Raw genomic sequence first — 16,497 nt, forward strand, 5'->3', positions numbered from 1 at the left:
TGGGACTTCATCTGCCAAATACTTTAACTGTGCCATAAAGAGCACAGACTGAGCAGTACGAACCTTATTTTCACACGGTTGGCATGGAGCAGAGATTTCTAAACCACAGGCTGTGATACCCAAGTAATTCAAAAGGGGGGCAAACTGTTTCCCATGACAGCAGTCAGCAGCAGCAGAACTATCTCCCCATTCCAGCAGCAGCGAGTCTTTCCAAGTCAAAGGAGTAAGAGCAATGTGTAATGTCTGTCGCAATTATTTCTGCAGCTACTTCCATGTACTAGCAGCTGCTCAGATCCTCTTATGCACAGAAGCGAGCATAAACACTTTCAGGCAGCAATTGCCTCTGCTTCTTATTTCTGCACCCTATATGTATGGAGCTACTGCCAATACATTGGTCACTGGAAGACAAGTCAAAAAAATATCCACAACATCTTTTGAATATTAGCATGCACTAATCATGCTGCTCACAGAGGATTATTGTGCATCAGGATATATTTTTAAAAGTATAGGGATTCAGACCTAGTCAAAATTGGGATTTGTAATCTAAGAAAAACACCATAAAAAGACAAGTAGAAAAATCTGGAGCGTTGGCAGCTGGATTTGCTTGGCAATCAGGGCATAGGTTCATTGTTTCAAACATGAAGGTTTTAGTGATCTACCAATCTATTGCAAATTCCTACCTCTGGAAATGGGCTGAAAGGCTGTAGCAACATTTCAGTTCATTGATCTTTTATTAGGTGTAAAGCAAAGTTGTATGTAACATTTTTAACTGTTAAAAGGTGAATAAAAAGGCATTTAACTTTAACTCTTTGTCCTATTTGTTTGAAAAATGGCAGGAGCAAATGTCAGATGGTTGCCAGGGAGTTACTGCCTGTTACTGAGAATTAATATTTAAAAGTCATGGTGAAAAGGCAAAAATTCTTTTCTTGTGATGTTCAGTAGTACTAAGAAAGGAGACTATTGCCATTGGTTAAAGCACATCATATGGCACTGGGGGTTTTCATGCTCCTGTTGCATGTATGCAAGGCAGGAGGTGGGAACCATGAACTTTATTCACATACGCTGTCAAGTGTCAGTGGAGTAGAAATAACTTTCAACATATATTTAAGCACTTAGGGTCAGCATGCACTTAAATACATTTTTATGACCTGATTATATTAAAAATAATTTCCTGTGTGAACATGTATTCTAACATTTCCCTTTTCTCTCTTCACTTTTCTTTCCCTTCTCTTCTCTTTCATCAGATAAACCAAAGGGGAAACAAGGAAGTAAGCCATATTTTATGTATTGCTTCTCCCTATAACTGATAAAGTGATTTCAGATCTATAAATAATAAAAAATAATAACTCCTGGTACTAGTCAGAATTGCAGATTATGGTTGATTAAGCAGACTAGAACTGGCACAACATAGCTGTAAATAGTAATAATGCATATGTTAAGAAATTTCTGTCTGTTTATGCCCAAGAAGTTTCATCATAATACTGTATATTTTCCTGGACAAAAGGAAGAGACTTATTACTAAATAAGTTCTAGTAAATAAATAGTTCACAAATACTAGTTCACAAAAGTATTTATTAAAGTTTATATTTATGATTTTATACACAAAATTATTGTCTCCACACTTCCTATTCTCCCCAGAGGTGTCAGTTATGTATTCTGATTTCAATATAAGCTTACACTGCAAATCAGCACAAGGCTTTTGACGTGGGATTTTTGCTATATGTTGTCATTTTGTCAAGTTATGGCAGACTTTCTAACAGACCTTGGTAAGTTCAATCCTACAGAATTTACTAGGATTTATTTACAGTTTAAATTCCCATTTCCAGGTCAGTCCTGTTTCATTTCTTCAAATTCTTCAGCAGAACATGTGTCACATGCCACAATGTCTAAAAAACATTTTTTTTTTCTCCTGAAGATGACAACTACCTCTGAAACACCTTCCCAAATGTTTCCTTGTTTGGCATTACATGGGACTTCAAGCTCTGTCAGCAATGACTTAAGCTTTCAGTACAGAATTGTTTAATATTTTTTTTATCAAAATGCCTCACTAAAGTAACATCTTCCTCAACAGTTTGAGTAACTATGTTCTAAAGAATGGAGGTGCACAACAACTTTAAGTTCTTACTTTACTATTCTTATGCTTAAAGTGACTCATTTTGGCTGGAGGTCTGTCTTTCACTGTCCTCTTTTTTATTGTAGACACTATTGCACTGAACATGGAATCTCTTGGGAATTTTGCATAACTCATGAGCACAGAAGAACAAGTTTTTCAGTCTTTCCACTGAGTTTTATTTCTGTTTGCACAGATTTCTCTTGTTAACTTAATATTTTAAAAATGGTATTGATATTTTATTAGAACTATTACAGATACTTAGTTCCACTGTATAGGATTCACAGATATCTGCAGTAAATAATTTATTTTCTCACTTTGAAAACAAGTGACTGAATAATAAACTGATGAGTAGAAAACATGAAGGTCAAAGCAGGACAGCAGGAGTAGCTTCTGAAGCAGATGCCTGGGATATAGTAAGGAATAGAAGAAACAGCTTTTCTGCAGTAAAATTACACTTTTTACCTTGTTCAACAAATTTCTTTTCCAAGTCTTCTACTTTAAAAATCATATTGTCTGGAAGTATTGGGTGTTGACTATTTTGAAACACAATATAGGAGGAGAAAAATAATGAAACATTTATTTCTTGATGTCAGTTCCAACACATTTTGTGGACTGAACTTTCTGGATGGAAAAAGGTGAATCTGGTACAAATCTCTCAAGAACTCAATGTTTTACCATACCTTCCAATATACAGTTTTAGTCTCTCGTATGATTTAGATGCTTCATTTTCTTTTATGGTTAAATCTTATAGTTTCACTCAGTTATGGCTTCTAACTGTTGCTTTATCACTGTGACTACTTCTTTTATAGATCCTGGAAAAGAGAAAGAATTGAAATCTCCAGCTGCTATAAAAGATAAAGGTAACTTGGCAGAACAAATTTGTATAGAGCTCTAAGATCTTGAAATACACTGGACATTTTGTTTTTAAAGTATAGTTTAGTTAGAAATTCATGTGCATAATACCATTTCAGTAAATTGACTGTGAAACTTAATTGACGTTACCTGGATTAGAAGTGCAAAGAAAGCCCTGGTAACATCTGTATAAAAACTGAAAAGTCCAAACTTAGAATTTAGAAACACTTGCTAACATTTATTACAAGCTGCAAAGTGAAATTAGTTTTAGATGATTTTGTTCTTTAATCAAACATAATAAAAATTGTGGTTTCACTTTGTGAGCATGCTAAAACTTATGAAAATCAGTTTTGTGCTACACATTTAATTGGTATCTGGTGTCAGTTAAAAACCACCAATTATTCAATCAATCATTACCCTAGATATATTAGATGTTAACCTTTTATCACACTAGCTGTTATTTTTACAGAACATGCTAAAGAAAAGGAAGGAAAGAATCCTACATCTTTAAAAGAAAAAGGTAAGACTACAGAATAGAATATAAAACTGAATAGAATAGAATATAAAACCTCAAAAAGTAGAATTAAGGTACTCATTTTAAAATAAACACTATAATCTTTCCCGCTATAAATCTCAACCAATCAAAATTTAATTGGTTAAAATATTCTACAGTATTTATGTCATGAAAAAAGGGGGAGCAGGGGAAAGACAGAATATGGTGAGCCAATTAACATTTGGAAGTCTCAAAACTAATTAAATAAATATCACAAAATCACTCTGGGTAATAGTTAAGAACCTTCAGAAAAATTTCCTTTTCTGAACAATGCCAGTTCTTTAATAGAAGCTAGTTAACTAAGTCTCAACTGAATCCTTGCATAAATCTCTGGACATAATAGGAATAAAGTAAAGTTTATGAATATATGAGTAGGAAAGGTGCTTTCTGGACTCTATGAAAGCTATAGCTAAAAACCCACAGCTTCATCCAGTCAACCAGCTTCAACATGAGAGATGATTCAAATCTTTTTGTGCTCCTAATTTTTGTCAATATTTCCCACGTCTTGGCTTTTGTAATTTGGTCAGAATAGATGGTTAACTAAGCTGAATTTCCTTTCATCAATTGTTTTGCTGGGTGCTTTTTACTCATCTTCATCCTTCCCTCCTTTTTACAAATAGCTTTATTCGAGTGAAGTGAGTTGTGGATAACTCTTATTTGACATGTTATTCAGGTAATTCAGGGTAAAAATACCTATATTATATAGAAAGGTTAATATTTATTCTAAGTTATGGTCCATAACTATTGTAAGTCTATAGATGTATAGATATAATCTGGAAAAACAGAAGAGGGACCTGAGTGACAGCTCCGCCTCATCTTTCCCTGCATGGAACACATATGCTCAGCCTGCTGCTCTTTTCAAAGGATTAGGGGAGAGGGGGAGGAGAGAAAAAGAGAGAGAAGACAAAAATCCCTTTTTCTCCCTGGCAAGAATGTCTTTAGATCCAATGAAAAAGGGTTTGCCAGCCCTGAACAAGCTTCCTCAGTGCGTCTTTTGCTGAGTGCTCCCACAGCACTGCTTTTTATCTCCTGGGTTCATATTTAATATGTCAGCAACATCAATTATTAAGTTATTTACAGGTCCTTCTAACATGACAAAGGTACATTAGACATCCTCCAATCAGCCTTCAGAAATAGTCAGGCAGGAATTTCTTTTAAATATCAAAGTGCAGACCACGTTATATCAGATTTCCTACATTTTGGGAAAATGAGCCAAAAGTCTCTTTAAAAATTCCAACATGTTAATCAAAGTGTTACCAACCAGAGCCCCACACCCATTCAACAGTCATCTATGTCAAATGCATTACTGCTGCTAACAAGATCTCGACCTACTACTCAATGCTGAATGCAGCTGTAAACGCACCACAGGTTTCTGAGACCCTGCATTAGCACTGATGATCAGCCCAACTGAGCCTGTCCCTCAGATCCTGAGAGCACTTGCTGATGTAGCCATTGCTGTTTCCCATAACAGGCATCAAACCTTCACAGCTTTGTGCCTGTGTCTAAAAATGAGGGTGCTGATTAGTGAGCTATATAGCTCAGTTCAAAATATATTGGCATCAAAGACTCTATAGGGAGAACTTAGAAATCTGCCTGGGAGAAACCCTTAGAAATCTTGGTACCTTTCTGAGTTGTGTGTTTTCTTATTGCGTTATGTATTATTCTGCTACATAAACATATATTTAGCACTGTAAATCCCCCAACTGAGTCACCATATTTGACCAAACTATAATTCATAAATTAATCAAAGCCTTATTTGCATGCTTATTTGCATGAATTATGAATTTCACATCTCTGTCACCTCTTCAAGCCTCATCAGTGGGCCTCTGTAAAGGTTATTGACCGGATCACTGGGGACCTGTTTTCACTCTGCAAGTTGGTGTTTTATATAGCTCTTTCTTAAGTGAATGTTTTTGACAAATATAAATATTTCAAGGGACACGGGAAAGTAGGGATTTTTAAGACTGCATATACTTCCTGTCAGGTATCTTGGTAGTTTGTTACTATTCATGTAAACCAAATAAAGGAACACTTCTACATGAAGTGTTAAATATTTGGGGTGATTAATGTTTGCCTGGCACCTTTTGCACTAAGGGAGGAATTATCATACCTCATTCTCTTTGAAGGATGGGCTCTTTGAACAAGGATGATGTCCAGACCAAAAACTTTATCATAAAACAGTCTATGTTTCATAAACTAAAGCATAGTGGTTTTATTTAAAGCAGAAAGAGGAAAAATAAATCCCTGACTCTAGAGTTATTGCTGGGATACTCTATAGATCACAACCTCACAATTTTACTTTATCTATTTTATGAGGTGAATAAAATGTCTTCAGTCTTGGAGTTTAATTTTACTGGCAGTAATTAAGGAGAACACTGGAATAATATATTTCCCATTGCCTTGTAATAAAGGACATCTCAAGATTCCATCTGAATTTATAACTAGCTTTTCATCTTTTTCCTGCAGTAGAGAAGCCCATTTGTCCTAACAAATATAAAAGCTGATTTTCTGTTGACATAAGCATATTCAAAAAATTTGAGGCCAATGAAACTAAGGTATAATTTGCCAGGTGGTTTTTGGGTAGATAACTTATTCATCCAGAGTCTCTAACTGAGTTTTTCTAAGAGCATTATGCTGAGATATTAGACTGAGAGCAGTTGTGGTGTACAGATGATGTAAATTCATTCTTATCATATGTTACAGGATTTGTTTTCCAAACAAATGCTCCTCTTTTCTTTCTTCTTTGCTTTTGCAATGTTTTTAATATCTTTGCATCTTTTCTTACATCAGCTAAGCATGGATAATAAGCCTGTTTATTTTTATGCATAGATTGGTAGGAGAAATAAGTCAGTAGTGTGTATTTCTTTCTTGCCATATACATAACAGCACATTGTCATTAAAGAAACAAATGTGCTGATTTGCACTCACTATGCAATGCTTGTGTTCCCTTTAAAGAAAAAGTAACATGGAATAACATCTTGCCTATTACATTTTTTATCTTAACTTATAATTTATTTTCTTTAAATGACAAAGTTATATTGTGAGACTCACCTACAGAAAGGCAGTGTCTTCCTGTTTCCATTTGTTGTCATTTGCATGAGAACCAGATCCTTATCCTGAGGATATCATACACTGCTGCTCCTTCATCTTTCTATACCATCTTCCTTACCTGGCCCAGCTTCACCCCTGGAGTAGAACGTGGGAGGAAAGTAGCATGGCAAATGCTGGCTCTAAGACAGCATGTTATGTTTTTCCCCTTCTGGGACCAGCGGGAAAGTGGTCAGCTGAGAGAAGTTTAGAAGGTTTTCGGTGAGTCCCTGTAAAAACCTCTGAAAATGAAAACCTTCTCCTGGAAGGAAAGCAGAACTGGTAGTCTCAGTAGTCTTGGCTGAGAGGGGGGGAAGTTGGTGCACCATTGAAAGTGTCTTGCACTGAGAGCTGCACCTAGAAGTTGTAAGAGTCAAAAGTGCTGGACCTGCTTTAGGAGCTACACATTGTAGAAAATCTCAAGGAGATCTCCTATATGGATGACAAAAAAACCCCTCATGGTCATATGCCACCAAACCCACAAGGCCAAAGGTAATGTTTTTTGGCTGTGGTTGCAGCAGTGGCTGCTGATTGTTGAGATCACAAATTTGACCAGAGTAAAATGGTCAAGTTGCGTAGCTGTTGTCTCAAGGCTTCTCATTTAGTCAACATAGAGGCTACTTCAAAGGATTTCCGTCTTCACACTGCAAGTTTTCTCTCATCCACCAAAGAAGAGTCCACTGCTGCTGTGAAGAGCAGGCTCCTAAGAACCTATTCCTGCACAGCGTGGTTTCTCCAATAGCTTCAGCCACCCTGGAAACAAACTTTTTCTGTTACAACTCACACTTAAAGCCAGATGGATAAGTGGGATCACTTCCTGGTACCATGGCAGCCAGGAGAATGTTCAGAGTTATAATTATTTTGTAAAGAATATTCTTTTAGCTTTATCTGCTTTACTGAAGATTCGGTTTACTTTCATTTGGAATAAATTGCATGGGTTTTTTTCCAGATGCTTATGTGTTATATCCTGTCAGATGGAATGCAATTTGGACTACTCAGCACCCTCCAAGCTATGATATTCTCTCACTAAAACCACATACATTCATAAGCCTATGGAACTACTTCCTTACTTTGGAAAATTATTGTCTCCTAATTTCCCTGATACATACACTTGAGAGGTCATAAGACTATTACTTGAAAAAAAAATATTTAAACACTAATTGTTTATACAACATAACATGCTTTTACTGTGTTTGATGGCCCTAAGTGCATGTTCCTGAAGGATTGAGGTAAAAAAAATATCCTTCAGACAAAAAGAGAAAGCAGAATAATCCTTTCTATCTTTATGAAGTTTTGGATAAAGCCCTAAGAATTTCTAATCCTGTGTCCTTACTTGCAGTTGCCCCTTCTCCTTCCAGTTTCTCCCTTTTGTGAGGTCTCTACAGACAGCAATCCATAGTAACTTAGCAACTTCTACTCTTGCATTTACTACTAAAATTATTGCACCTTAAAAAATACGAGCTGGTTGCTAGAGAGAATGTAAAGAGAGATCAAGGTTGCATCCATTTATGTTCACAATTTTAGTCTTGATTTTTAAATATTTCTTGGGTTTTCTTTTAGATATAGAAGGGCTGTCCTGTCTTTCAAGTCTCAAAAACATAATTATCTCCCTACAGATTCTCTGAAAGGAAAAAATCCCAAGAATCCAGAGGGTTCAAGGGAAAAAGGTAAGTGAAGAAGCTAAGATTATCAGAAATCTGAATATCAGAACAGCTATTCTGTGCTAGACACAGGTCTTGACTAGGAATATATGTGTGTAAAACCAAATCCATCCTGATTAGGTGTTAAATTATTTTAATAATGAAATTGTTTTTAACAATATTTCAGCTGTACAGATCCCAGTAGGGTCGCTAGAAACTACCTAGACTGCTTCTAAACACAGGTATTTGAATTTGCATCTGGGAGGAAATACTAGAATTTATTTTTATATCACCTTTGTATATTAGTCTGTCAAAAATGGGCTGCCTAAATCCCATAGTGAGAACGTTTCTGCAGAGAGCTAGACTAAATCTGGTCTGTGTGGCTACAGCTCAGGAATGTGGATGACTGAGAATGAAACTGGTTGAGGCTACTGACAGCTCCAGGTGTTTGAGAGTGACTGATACGTCAAGACTTTTTCTTAATTTTTTGGCAACACAGGCACAGGTCTCTAATCTTTTCAGTTGCAGGAGGCTGGCCTGCTGGCTCTGCACAAAGAGGTCACGGATTGCTTGATGGTATCCATTTGGAGAAAATCTTATTTGTTGCAATGTGATGTGTATTAAATACTCTTTCCAGAGAGTACTGAAACAGCCTAAAAATTTAAAGGAAACAGCAAAGGCTATCAGAACTGTGTGAGGGTCTTGAGCTGTAACAGCACATCCAAGGTTCAAATTATTACGAAGTCCCATTTTTCTGGAAGATGGAGACATTTAATGCAGTACAGACTATGGCTGCTGAATAGATCTATAGTAAGGTATATCTGAATAGGTATACAGATATATACTTCTGGGAGCAATACCTTATTCCTTCTGAAAAGTCTGGAAAATGAAGCCAGGTCATACCTTGGGGCTCGGAATTCTCCTCTTTGGCACTGCTCTCAGTCCATGTGTTTCACCATAGGAAGATTATAGTTTTCCTTTATTTGTGCTTAGCTAACTGATGGATTTTTTTTTTTTCTTTGTCCTTGGGTTCTGCCTTGTCAGTTACTAGAAAGAGAGAACTAGAATATCAATTTTTTTTTTTTCTCATGTCCTTTAATACTTTGTCATATATTGCAGAAAAAAAAAAAAGATACAATTAAGTTCTTGGACTATTCATTGTGACATAGAATATATGAATCTGCATTTGAAAGATGAGCACTGCTCTTCTTTTATACCCAGTGTGGCTGTGATTTTAAAAGGCTATATATATGCAGGAAGTGAAATCCTGTTCACAGGTAATACCCATATGGCCTCTTTGATATTAAAAGAATAATGGAGTCCTGAATGAGTAGCTGGTCCTTTTGTCACTTCTGAATAAAGAAAACTCCTACTTACCTTTATCAGCAGCCTCTGGTTTTCAAGACTGGTATCCCTAATATTTCAATTGTATCAATGTGGATTAATTTTTTATCTGGGTTCAGCAAAGGAAAATTCCATTGATGTCAACTGCTCTATAGAATTTCTTACTTCTTTGTAAGTTATTATTCTTCATTGCCTACTTGAGAGAGGGCTCAACAGTTTCCTCAAAATGCAAAGAAACTAATGATATATTGAAGGCTTATTATTTTGCATATCCAAGACTAAAAAGATGAATGGACGACCTTGGGGTTTTGTCCTGTTTTTTTTTATTTCCATGCTGTTAAATCCATTTAATTATCACATCTTTTTTGCTCTCTACATATCAAATTGTTTGACTTGCTTTCTTTTCAAGTGTCATATTGTTTTTCTAAACTGACTTGTGATAAATGTTAAATGTTTCTTTCTAGAGACCAGTAAAAGAAAAGATGTGAAGCCTCCAGCAGCCTTAAAAGAAAAGGGTAATGTCTTATCATTATGTGGTTGGCAAATAACCAGTTATCTGCTGGTACAGAGTGTTGGTGAAAAGGAACTAAACCTAGCTTCTTCTCTTTTAATAGATCTGATATGTCAAAAGGAGCAGTTTCTGACATGATTCAGAAATAATAAATTCATGACCCTTCTTACTGTGGTGTTCTTTAACTGCTGCAGCCAATGTTGAAGTGGGAATGCTAATCTATTCTGAGTGAATTAGTAACAGAGCTGTTACTGAATTCAACGTCAGGCTGAAATGATAGGCTGCACAGGAATAAGTACATGGTTTGACCTACAGAAACTTTGCCAGCAAATTTAGAGGGAATTATTTTTGGTTTGCTTCCAAATCTTACATTGAGCCTTTTATTGAAGTAAACAGAAATTTTAATTATTAATACATCTCTTTTGCACATCTGGTCGATCTGGTGTTATAATACCAGCGACGACAGTGTATACTTACAGTACTATCTTTGTCCTTCCATTTCTGAGTTCAATTTCTTTTTCAGACTCTTCAAAAGGAAAAGATATTAAGGCTTCAAGTAATACTAAGGAAAAAGGTAACAATCGCAAGTTGAACTGAGCATAAGATCCAGCTGAGAAAATAAATCCATTGTGCAAGTATTCACAAATGAAATCCTCATTTCTTTGGTTAGCAATCCCTATATATCCTTGAACACCATCGTTTGCTGCTGGACATTCTTTTTACCCGGCTGACAAGTACAGACACATATGAGGCTGTACAAGCAAGTTGTAGCAGTGGTATTTTATAGACTCCAAAGTTAAAAGGACTTATTTTATTTTCTCTTGATTTTTTTCTCATTCTTTCTATTAAAATTTGTCATTTCAGGTTTCATTTTACTTCTCTTCTATAATACATTATTTGGTTGTACTTTGCTCTCTCTTCTTACATTGAAGTATCAGTACTAGCCATCAAAAAAAATCCAATACAGTTTATAGTACTTCTGAAATACTAGGCTTTTCTTGGCAATGATAACGCAGTAATTATAATTAACCAAGTACATTCAGATTTATTCATATGAACTAGTCAAACAAAACTTAGTTTTACTTTGACACTATTTGCATATTGATTAAATGCCACTTGTTCATTATAAAACAGTCTCCCAGGTTAAATGTGTAAATAATTTAATATGGATAAAAATATGTAATAACTTGTTTAGCTACTAACATTCATTTGAGTCATAGGAATATAGCAGTCAATCTTAAAATCTTCCAGTAACTACTTCAGATAATTGAATAATCCTACTTCCTATTTTTAGGTTTTCCCTAAAAATTGCTAGAAATAATGAAGCAATATTTTCTCTGACAAAGTTATGAAAGATAACATCTGCAAGGTTTTAAGTGCAGTTATTTCACATAGTGTGTAGCAGAATAGTAGTATTGCTTTGCACAGTTGTATCATTCTGAAGGAAAAATAAAGGCTTAAGTGCTACCAAAAAAAAGTGTTATCGAGAGCAGTGCTGTTGAGAAGGACTTGGGGGCACTGGTGAATTAGAGGTTGAACATGAGCCCGCAATTTGCACTTGCAGACCAGAAAGCCAGTCATATCCTGAGCTGCATTAAAAGAATCATGGACAGCAGATTGAGGGAGATGATTCTCTCTATCTATTTCATTTTCATGAGACCCCATCTGGTGTTCTGCATCCACCTCTGGGGTCCCCAGCACAGAAAGGACATGGACCTGTTGGAGCGAGTCCAGAGGATAGGCACCAAGATAATCAGAGGGATGGAGCACCTCTCCTGTGAGGAAAGGCTAAGTGAATTGGAATTGTTCAGATTGGAAAAGAGAAGGCTATGGCGTGACCTAATTGCAGCCTTCCAGTACCTGAAGGAAACTTACAAGAAAGATGGAGAGAGATCATTTACCAGGGCATGTAGTGACAGGACAAGGGAGAAGGGCTTCAAACTGAAGGAGACTAGATTTAGACTAGATATTGGGAAGAAATTCTTAACTGTGAGAGTGGTGAGGCACTGGAAAAGTTTGTCCAGGGAAGCTGTGGATGACAAATCCCTGGATGTGTTCAAGGCCAGGTTGGATGGGGCTCTGAGCAACCTGGTCTAGTTGAAGGTGTCCCTGCCCATGGTAGGGGGGTTGGAACTAGTGGATCTTTCAACCCAAACCATTCTGTGATTCTGTGATGCTATGATGCTATCATTTTATGGTTCTATGACTCTATTAAAATATACAAGGGCTTAAATATTCTGAAATTCTTACATTTTTAAATTACAATTCTTAAATATTCTGAAACCCCTTGCAGTAATCAAAGTACATGAACCTCAATTGTCAGTTCAAGGTCAAAGACATTAAAAAAATGGGTACACATTATTGTACCGTTTCATTTAGTTTACTTTGGTGAACAAAGAGCAATAACCCTTTCACAGAAAGGGTTGTCAAGAATTGGAACAGGCCACCCAGTGAAGTGGTGGAGTCACAGTTTCTGAAGGCATTCAAAAGAATGTATGGATATGGCATTTGAAGACCAGGTTTAGTGGTGAGCATGGTGGTGGTGCTAGGCTGACAGTCACACCTGATGATCTTAGAAATCTTTTCCAAGCTTATTCTGTGATCCTAATAGTGAGTGGCTTTTTGTGTATTGATTACAACTTGGCTTTTAATTTTAATCTTGAGGCAAGCAAGGCCTATGGTCTTCTTGCTAGGTTCTTGCAAAATATCTAGGAAACAAAGTTAGATAATGAAGAGTTAAACGTTGAACAGACCCTTAAGTATTTGACTATTGAGCTTACAATTTAGTTTCTTCTCTAATTCTTGTCTTCAGCTCTACCTAAATATTTTTGATTGGAAGATCAATTTATTTAAATTTAAGTGATGTTGAAAATAAAATACTATTTATTTCAACAGATCAAATTTTGTGAAGAAGTAATGTATGTATTTAAAAGTGTTTTAGCTGCAGTGCTAATGAATTATCTTCAGTCAAACCTCCACCCAACTATACAAAGAATAAGGACTTTATTAATTCAGACACTGGAACAACTGGCGAATAACAGCTCCTTTCAAGTTCCAAATGGAATTATTTCAAGAAAGAACATGTTTTTTGAAACATTGTAGCATTTCATTGACTGCACATGAAGTGGTTTATACTCAGATACTTGAAAAGGAAAGTCAGTACCCAGAAGTGATTTTTTTCTTATAGTAAAATTAATTACTTCTTCCTATAGTAGCTGATAAAACAAAAGCAAGATTTTTCTTATACTATAGCAGTAGAAAGTATAAACTGTGTTCCCAAGTGAACTTTCATATTGCACAGATTTTTTCTACATGGCCTAACTTTTTTAATCTATAGATTAAAACACTGTAAGAAACATAAAAGATTCTGTGTTGTTGTGTTCTCTTACAGACTTATAGTTTCCTGCTTGTCAAAACACAAGAATTGTGATCTGAATGTTTAGTGTAGAGTGCATAACTGCACTGCAGTACAAGATTACGTTAGAGATACGTGTGATTATTCTGATAAAGAGCAATGGCTTGGATTAAGTCTGAATTAGAATTGATTGGAGTTTGTATTAACAATAGGATATTTGGATGAGCAATGCCATAATCTAGTGGAGACCAGTAGTGCTGAGTTTGTACAGCCTTTACTACCTTCCCAAGTGAGATGAGTACTGCCTACTTCAGTTATTCCTAGTGGCTTGTATATAGCCTTGTACATTTGGATGCACCTTTGGATGCACTTGGTGCCTTACACACCTCACTGAGAACAAGTGAGAGCATCTCACAGCTGTGAGAGCATTTCTCTTTGACTCTAGCTGGCTCTATAAGAACTTAAAATATTTGGATTAAGTGCTGTCAGACACATGGTCAGGTCAACTGACTTCTGTTTTGTACACAGTGGCTATTCTGAGCAGGATTGCAGATCCTTCAAGGCTCCTGAAGCAAGAAAAGTTGAGTGAGAAAGTTGAGCTTGAGTGGGAAGATCTCAGGTTGCACACGTGTATAGTGACATCACCTTTGTGTTTACAACAGGATTCAGTAATTTTCTAATCATTAAAGTTCATGACACAGCAAATTTTACACCATCTTACTTTGAAGGCACTTCAGCTCAGCGGCCACAGGTTTTTAAAAGTTATTTCTGTCTTTTCTGTTTTATGTGACAAGTTTCATACAAGTGCAACATTTCCAAAAGCAAATACAACTAACTCAGTGACACTGAATACGCATGACAAGACATTGACATTTTGTCAGAAGAGTGTAACCCCAACTTGTAAAGTGGCTTCAAGCATTCATGTGGGATGCTGCGCATCACTAAACCTCTCTTTCTTAACAATGATAAGTGACATGTCACATACATCAGGCAGACAGTTTGAGAAAAGCCTCTATGGGGAAAAGTATTCCAGAAATTTTGTGGCCATTGCCCTGTAACAAAGGGCAAACATGAGGTCACTTTTATGAACATTGGTACTTTTTTTAGTCAACTGAGAGTACATGGGGAGCTTCTTTAGAGGACATCTTATGTTAAACTAGCCAACCAAAAACACCTTGAGAAACAGCAATGTTTTGATTAGCATTTGCTACTTTACAGAAATCTGTGAAATCCAGTGTAAATTGCATTAATATAAGTGGCCACAGTGTTATCATAAATCCATTTTTGAAACGTGAAATTTGAATTCACACAAGTTCAATATAGAATTGCAATAGAAAATCCTGAATAATAGAGAACCAAAATGTAAGGTAGATGTATTTGGTGTATAAAAATTGCAGTATCAACCCATTCAAATGGTCCAACCATTACAGAACATCATTGCTGAACATTGTCAGTAAGAAATACTTCAAGAAAATACAGGAGCTTTAAAAGCCAGACACTAAGATAATGACATATATATATAACCAATACTGAGTTGTAGCAGGTGGTATAAAATTCCCATTGTGAGTCAGCACTTCTCTGTAAAAAATCTCCAATAGACATTAGAAAGTAAGAGAAAAAGATCAGAAAAAATCATACATAATGTGAATGAATACCATTTTACAAAGGAAAGAGTTAAAAATTTAATTTCAAAAAACAGGTTACAAAAGATGAGCCATGTTTTATGGCAAACTACAAAGTGTAACATTGTCCTATGGCTTGATTTTTTTTTTTAATTTTTCTTAAGGAAAGTAGTCAAGCTGAATAAGTAGCATCTGCATATGTATGTAGAAATATACATTCAGTAGTCAAAACAGATTTTTAAAGGAAAGTATGTCTATTGATACTTGAGGTATTTCCTGGAAGTGGAGCCTGCTGCATGCTGGGACACACAGAACTCCATATTAGCATTCTGAAAGGTCCTCTGAATCACAGAATCACAGACTCACAGATTCATTTAGGTTGGAAAAGACCTCCAAGATCATCGAGTCCAACCTCTGAGTGATCACTACCTTGCCAATGAGGCCATAACATTAGTGCCATGTCCAGTCATTTCTTGAACATCTGCAGGGATGGTGACTCCATCACCTCAATGGGCAGTCCATTCCAGTATCTAGCAATCATTCCCATAAAGAAATTTCTCCTGATGTCCATCATCCCCTGGTGAAGCTTGAGGCTATGTCCTCTAGTCCTGTTGCTAGTTTCCTGGGAGAAGAGACCAACCCCCAACCGGTTTGTCTTTTCCAGGCTAAACAACTTCAGCTCCCTCAACCTCTTCTCATAGGACTTACTCTCTTCACCATCTTTTGTTACTCTTTTCTGGACATACTCCAGGCCTCTCATCATCTTTGTGGACTCCTCTGCATTCACTGAAACTATTCACATCCTTCTGATATTGGGGGACCCAAAGCTGGAAGCAGCACTCCAGATGGGCTCTCACCAGAGCAGAATAGAAGGACAGAATCATTTCCTTCAACCTACTGGCCTTACAGCTTTTGATGTAGCCCAGGACATGGTTGGCTTTTGGTCTGCAAACACACATTGTGTGGTCATGTTGAGCTTCTCATCCATCAACATCCTCAAGTCTTTCTCCTCAGGGCTGCTCTCAATCCATTCTCTGACCAGACTGTACTTGTGCTTGGAATTGCCCTGACCTACATGCAGAACCTTGCATTTGGCCTTGTTTAACTTCATGACGTTCACACAGGCCCATCTCTCAAGTATGTCAAGGTCCCTCTAGATATATGGCCCAAATTGCACTGTTTTCTGCACAGATCCAGTGAAAAACTGTCTTTCTCCAAAAATACTTCATACTTTGAGCACTCTCTCTGAAAAGGGAGACTGGCAGAGAAAGATCTGCACATTCTGATGTGACAGAGAGATCAAATCCCTGGGCAGCTCTGCCTCACTCCTTTGCCCTTTTGTGGTATCTTCAGAGATTTGTGCCTGTCTTTGAGAGTGTGATTGAATTAATCCTCATACATTTTAGGTATCAAGTTTCAA

At 36.5% G+C, this 16,497-nt stretch overlaps 1 protein-coding gene across 1 annotated transcript in view; it reads left to right on the forward strand.

Annotated features, from left to right (window-relative positions):
- The window catches only part of TRDN (triadin), a gene marked incomplete at its 5' end in the record, with an annotated part of 185,947 nt that overhangs the window by 123,908 nt on the left and 45,542 nt on the right, over positions 1–16,497 (forward strand). Inside the window, 6 exons of the mRNA XM_050315704.1 lie at positions 1,245–1,268; positions 2,923–2,973; positions 3,435–3,485; positions 8,222–8,272; positions 10,054–10,104; positions 10,624–10,674. Of these exons, the coding sequence (XP_050171661.1) occupies positions 1,245–1,268; positions 2,923–2,973; positions 3,435–3,485; positions 8,222–8,272; positions 10,054–10,104; positions 10,624–10,674 (279 nt within the window). The remainder of the gene's footprint in view (positions 1–1,244; positions 1,269–2,922; positions 2,974–3,434; positions 3,486–8,221; positions 8,273–10,053; positions 10,105–10,623; positions 10,675–16,497) is intronic.

This window comes from Myiozetetes cayanensis, unplaced genomic scaffold, assembly GCF_022539395.1.
Source record: "Myiozetetes cayanensis isolate MyiCay16 unplaced genomic scaffold, myiCay2020 scf2-11, whole genome shotgun sequence".
Taxonomy (NCBI): Eukaryota; Metazoa; Chordata; class Aves; order Passeriformes; family Tyrannidae; genus Myiozetetes; species Myiozetetes cayanensis.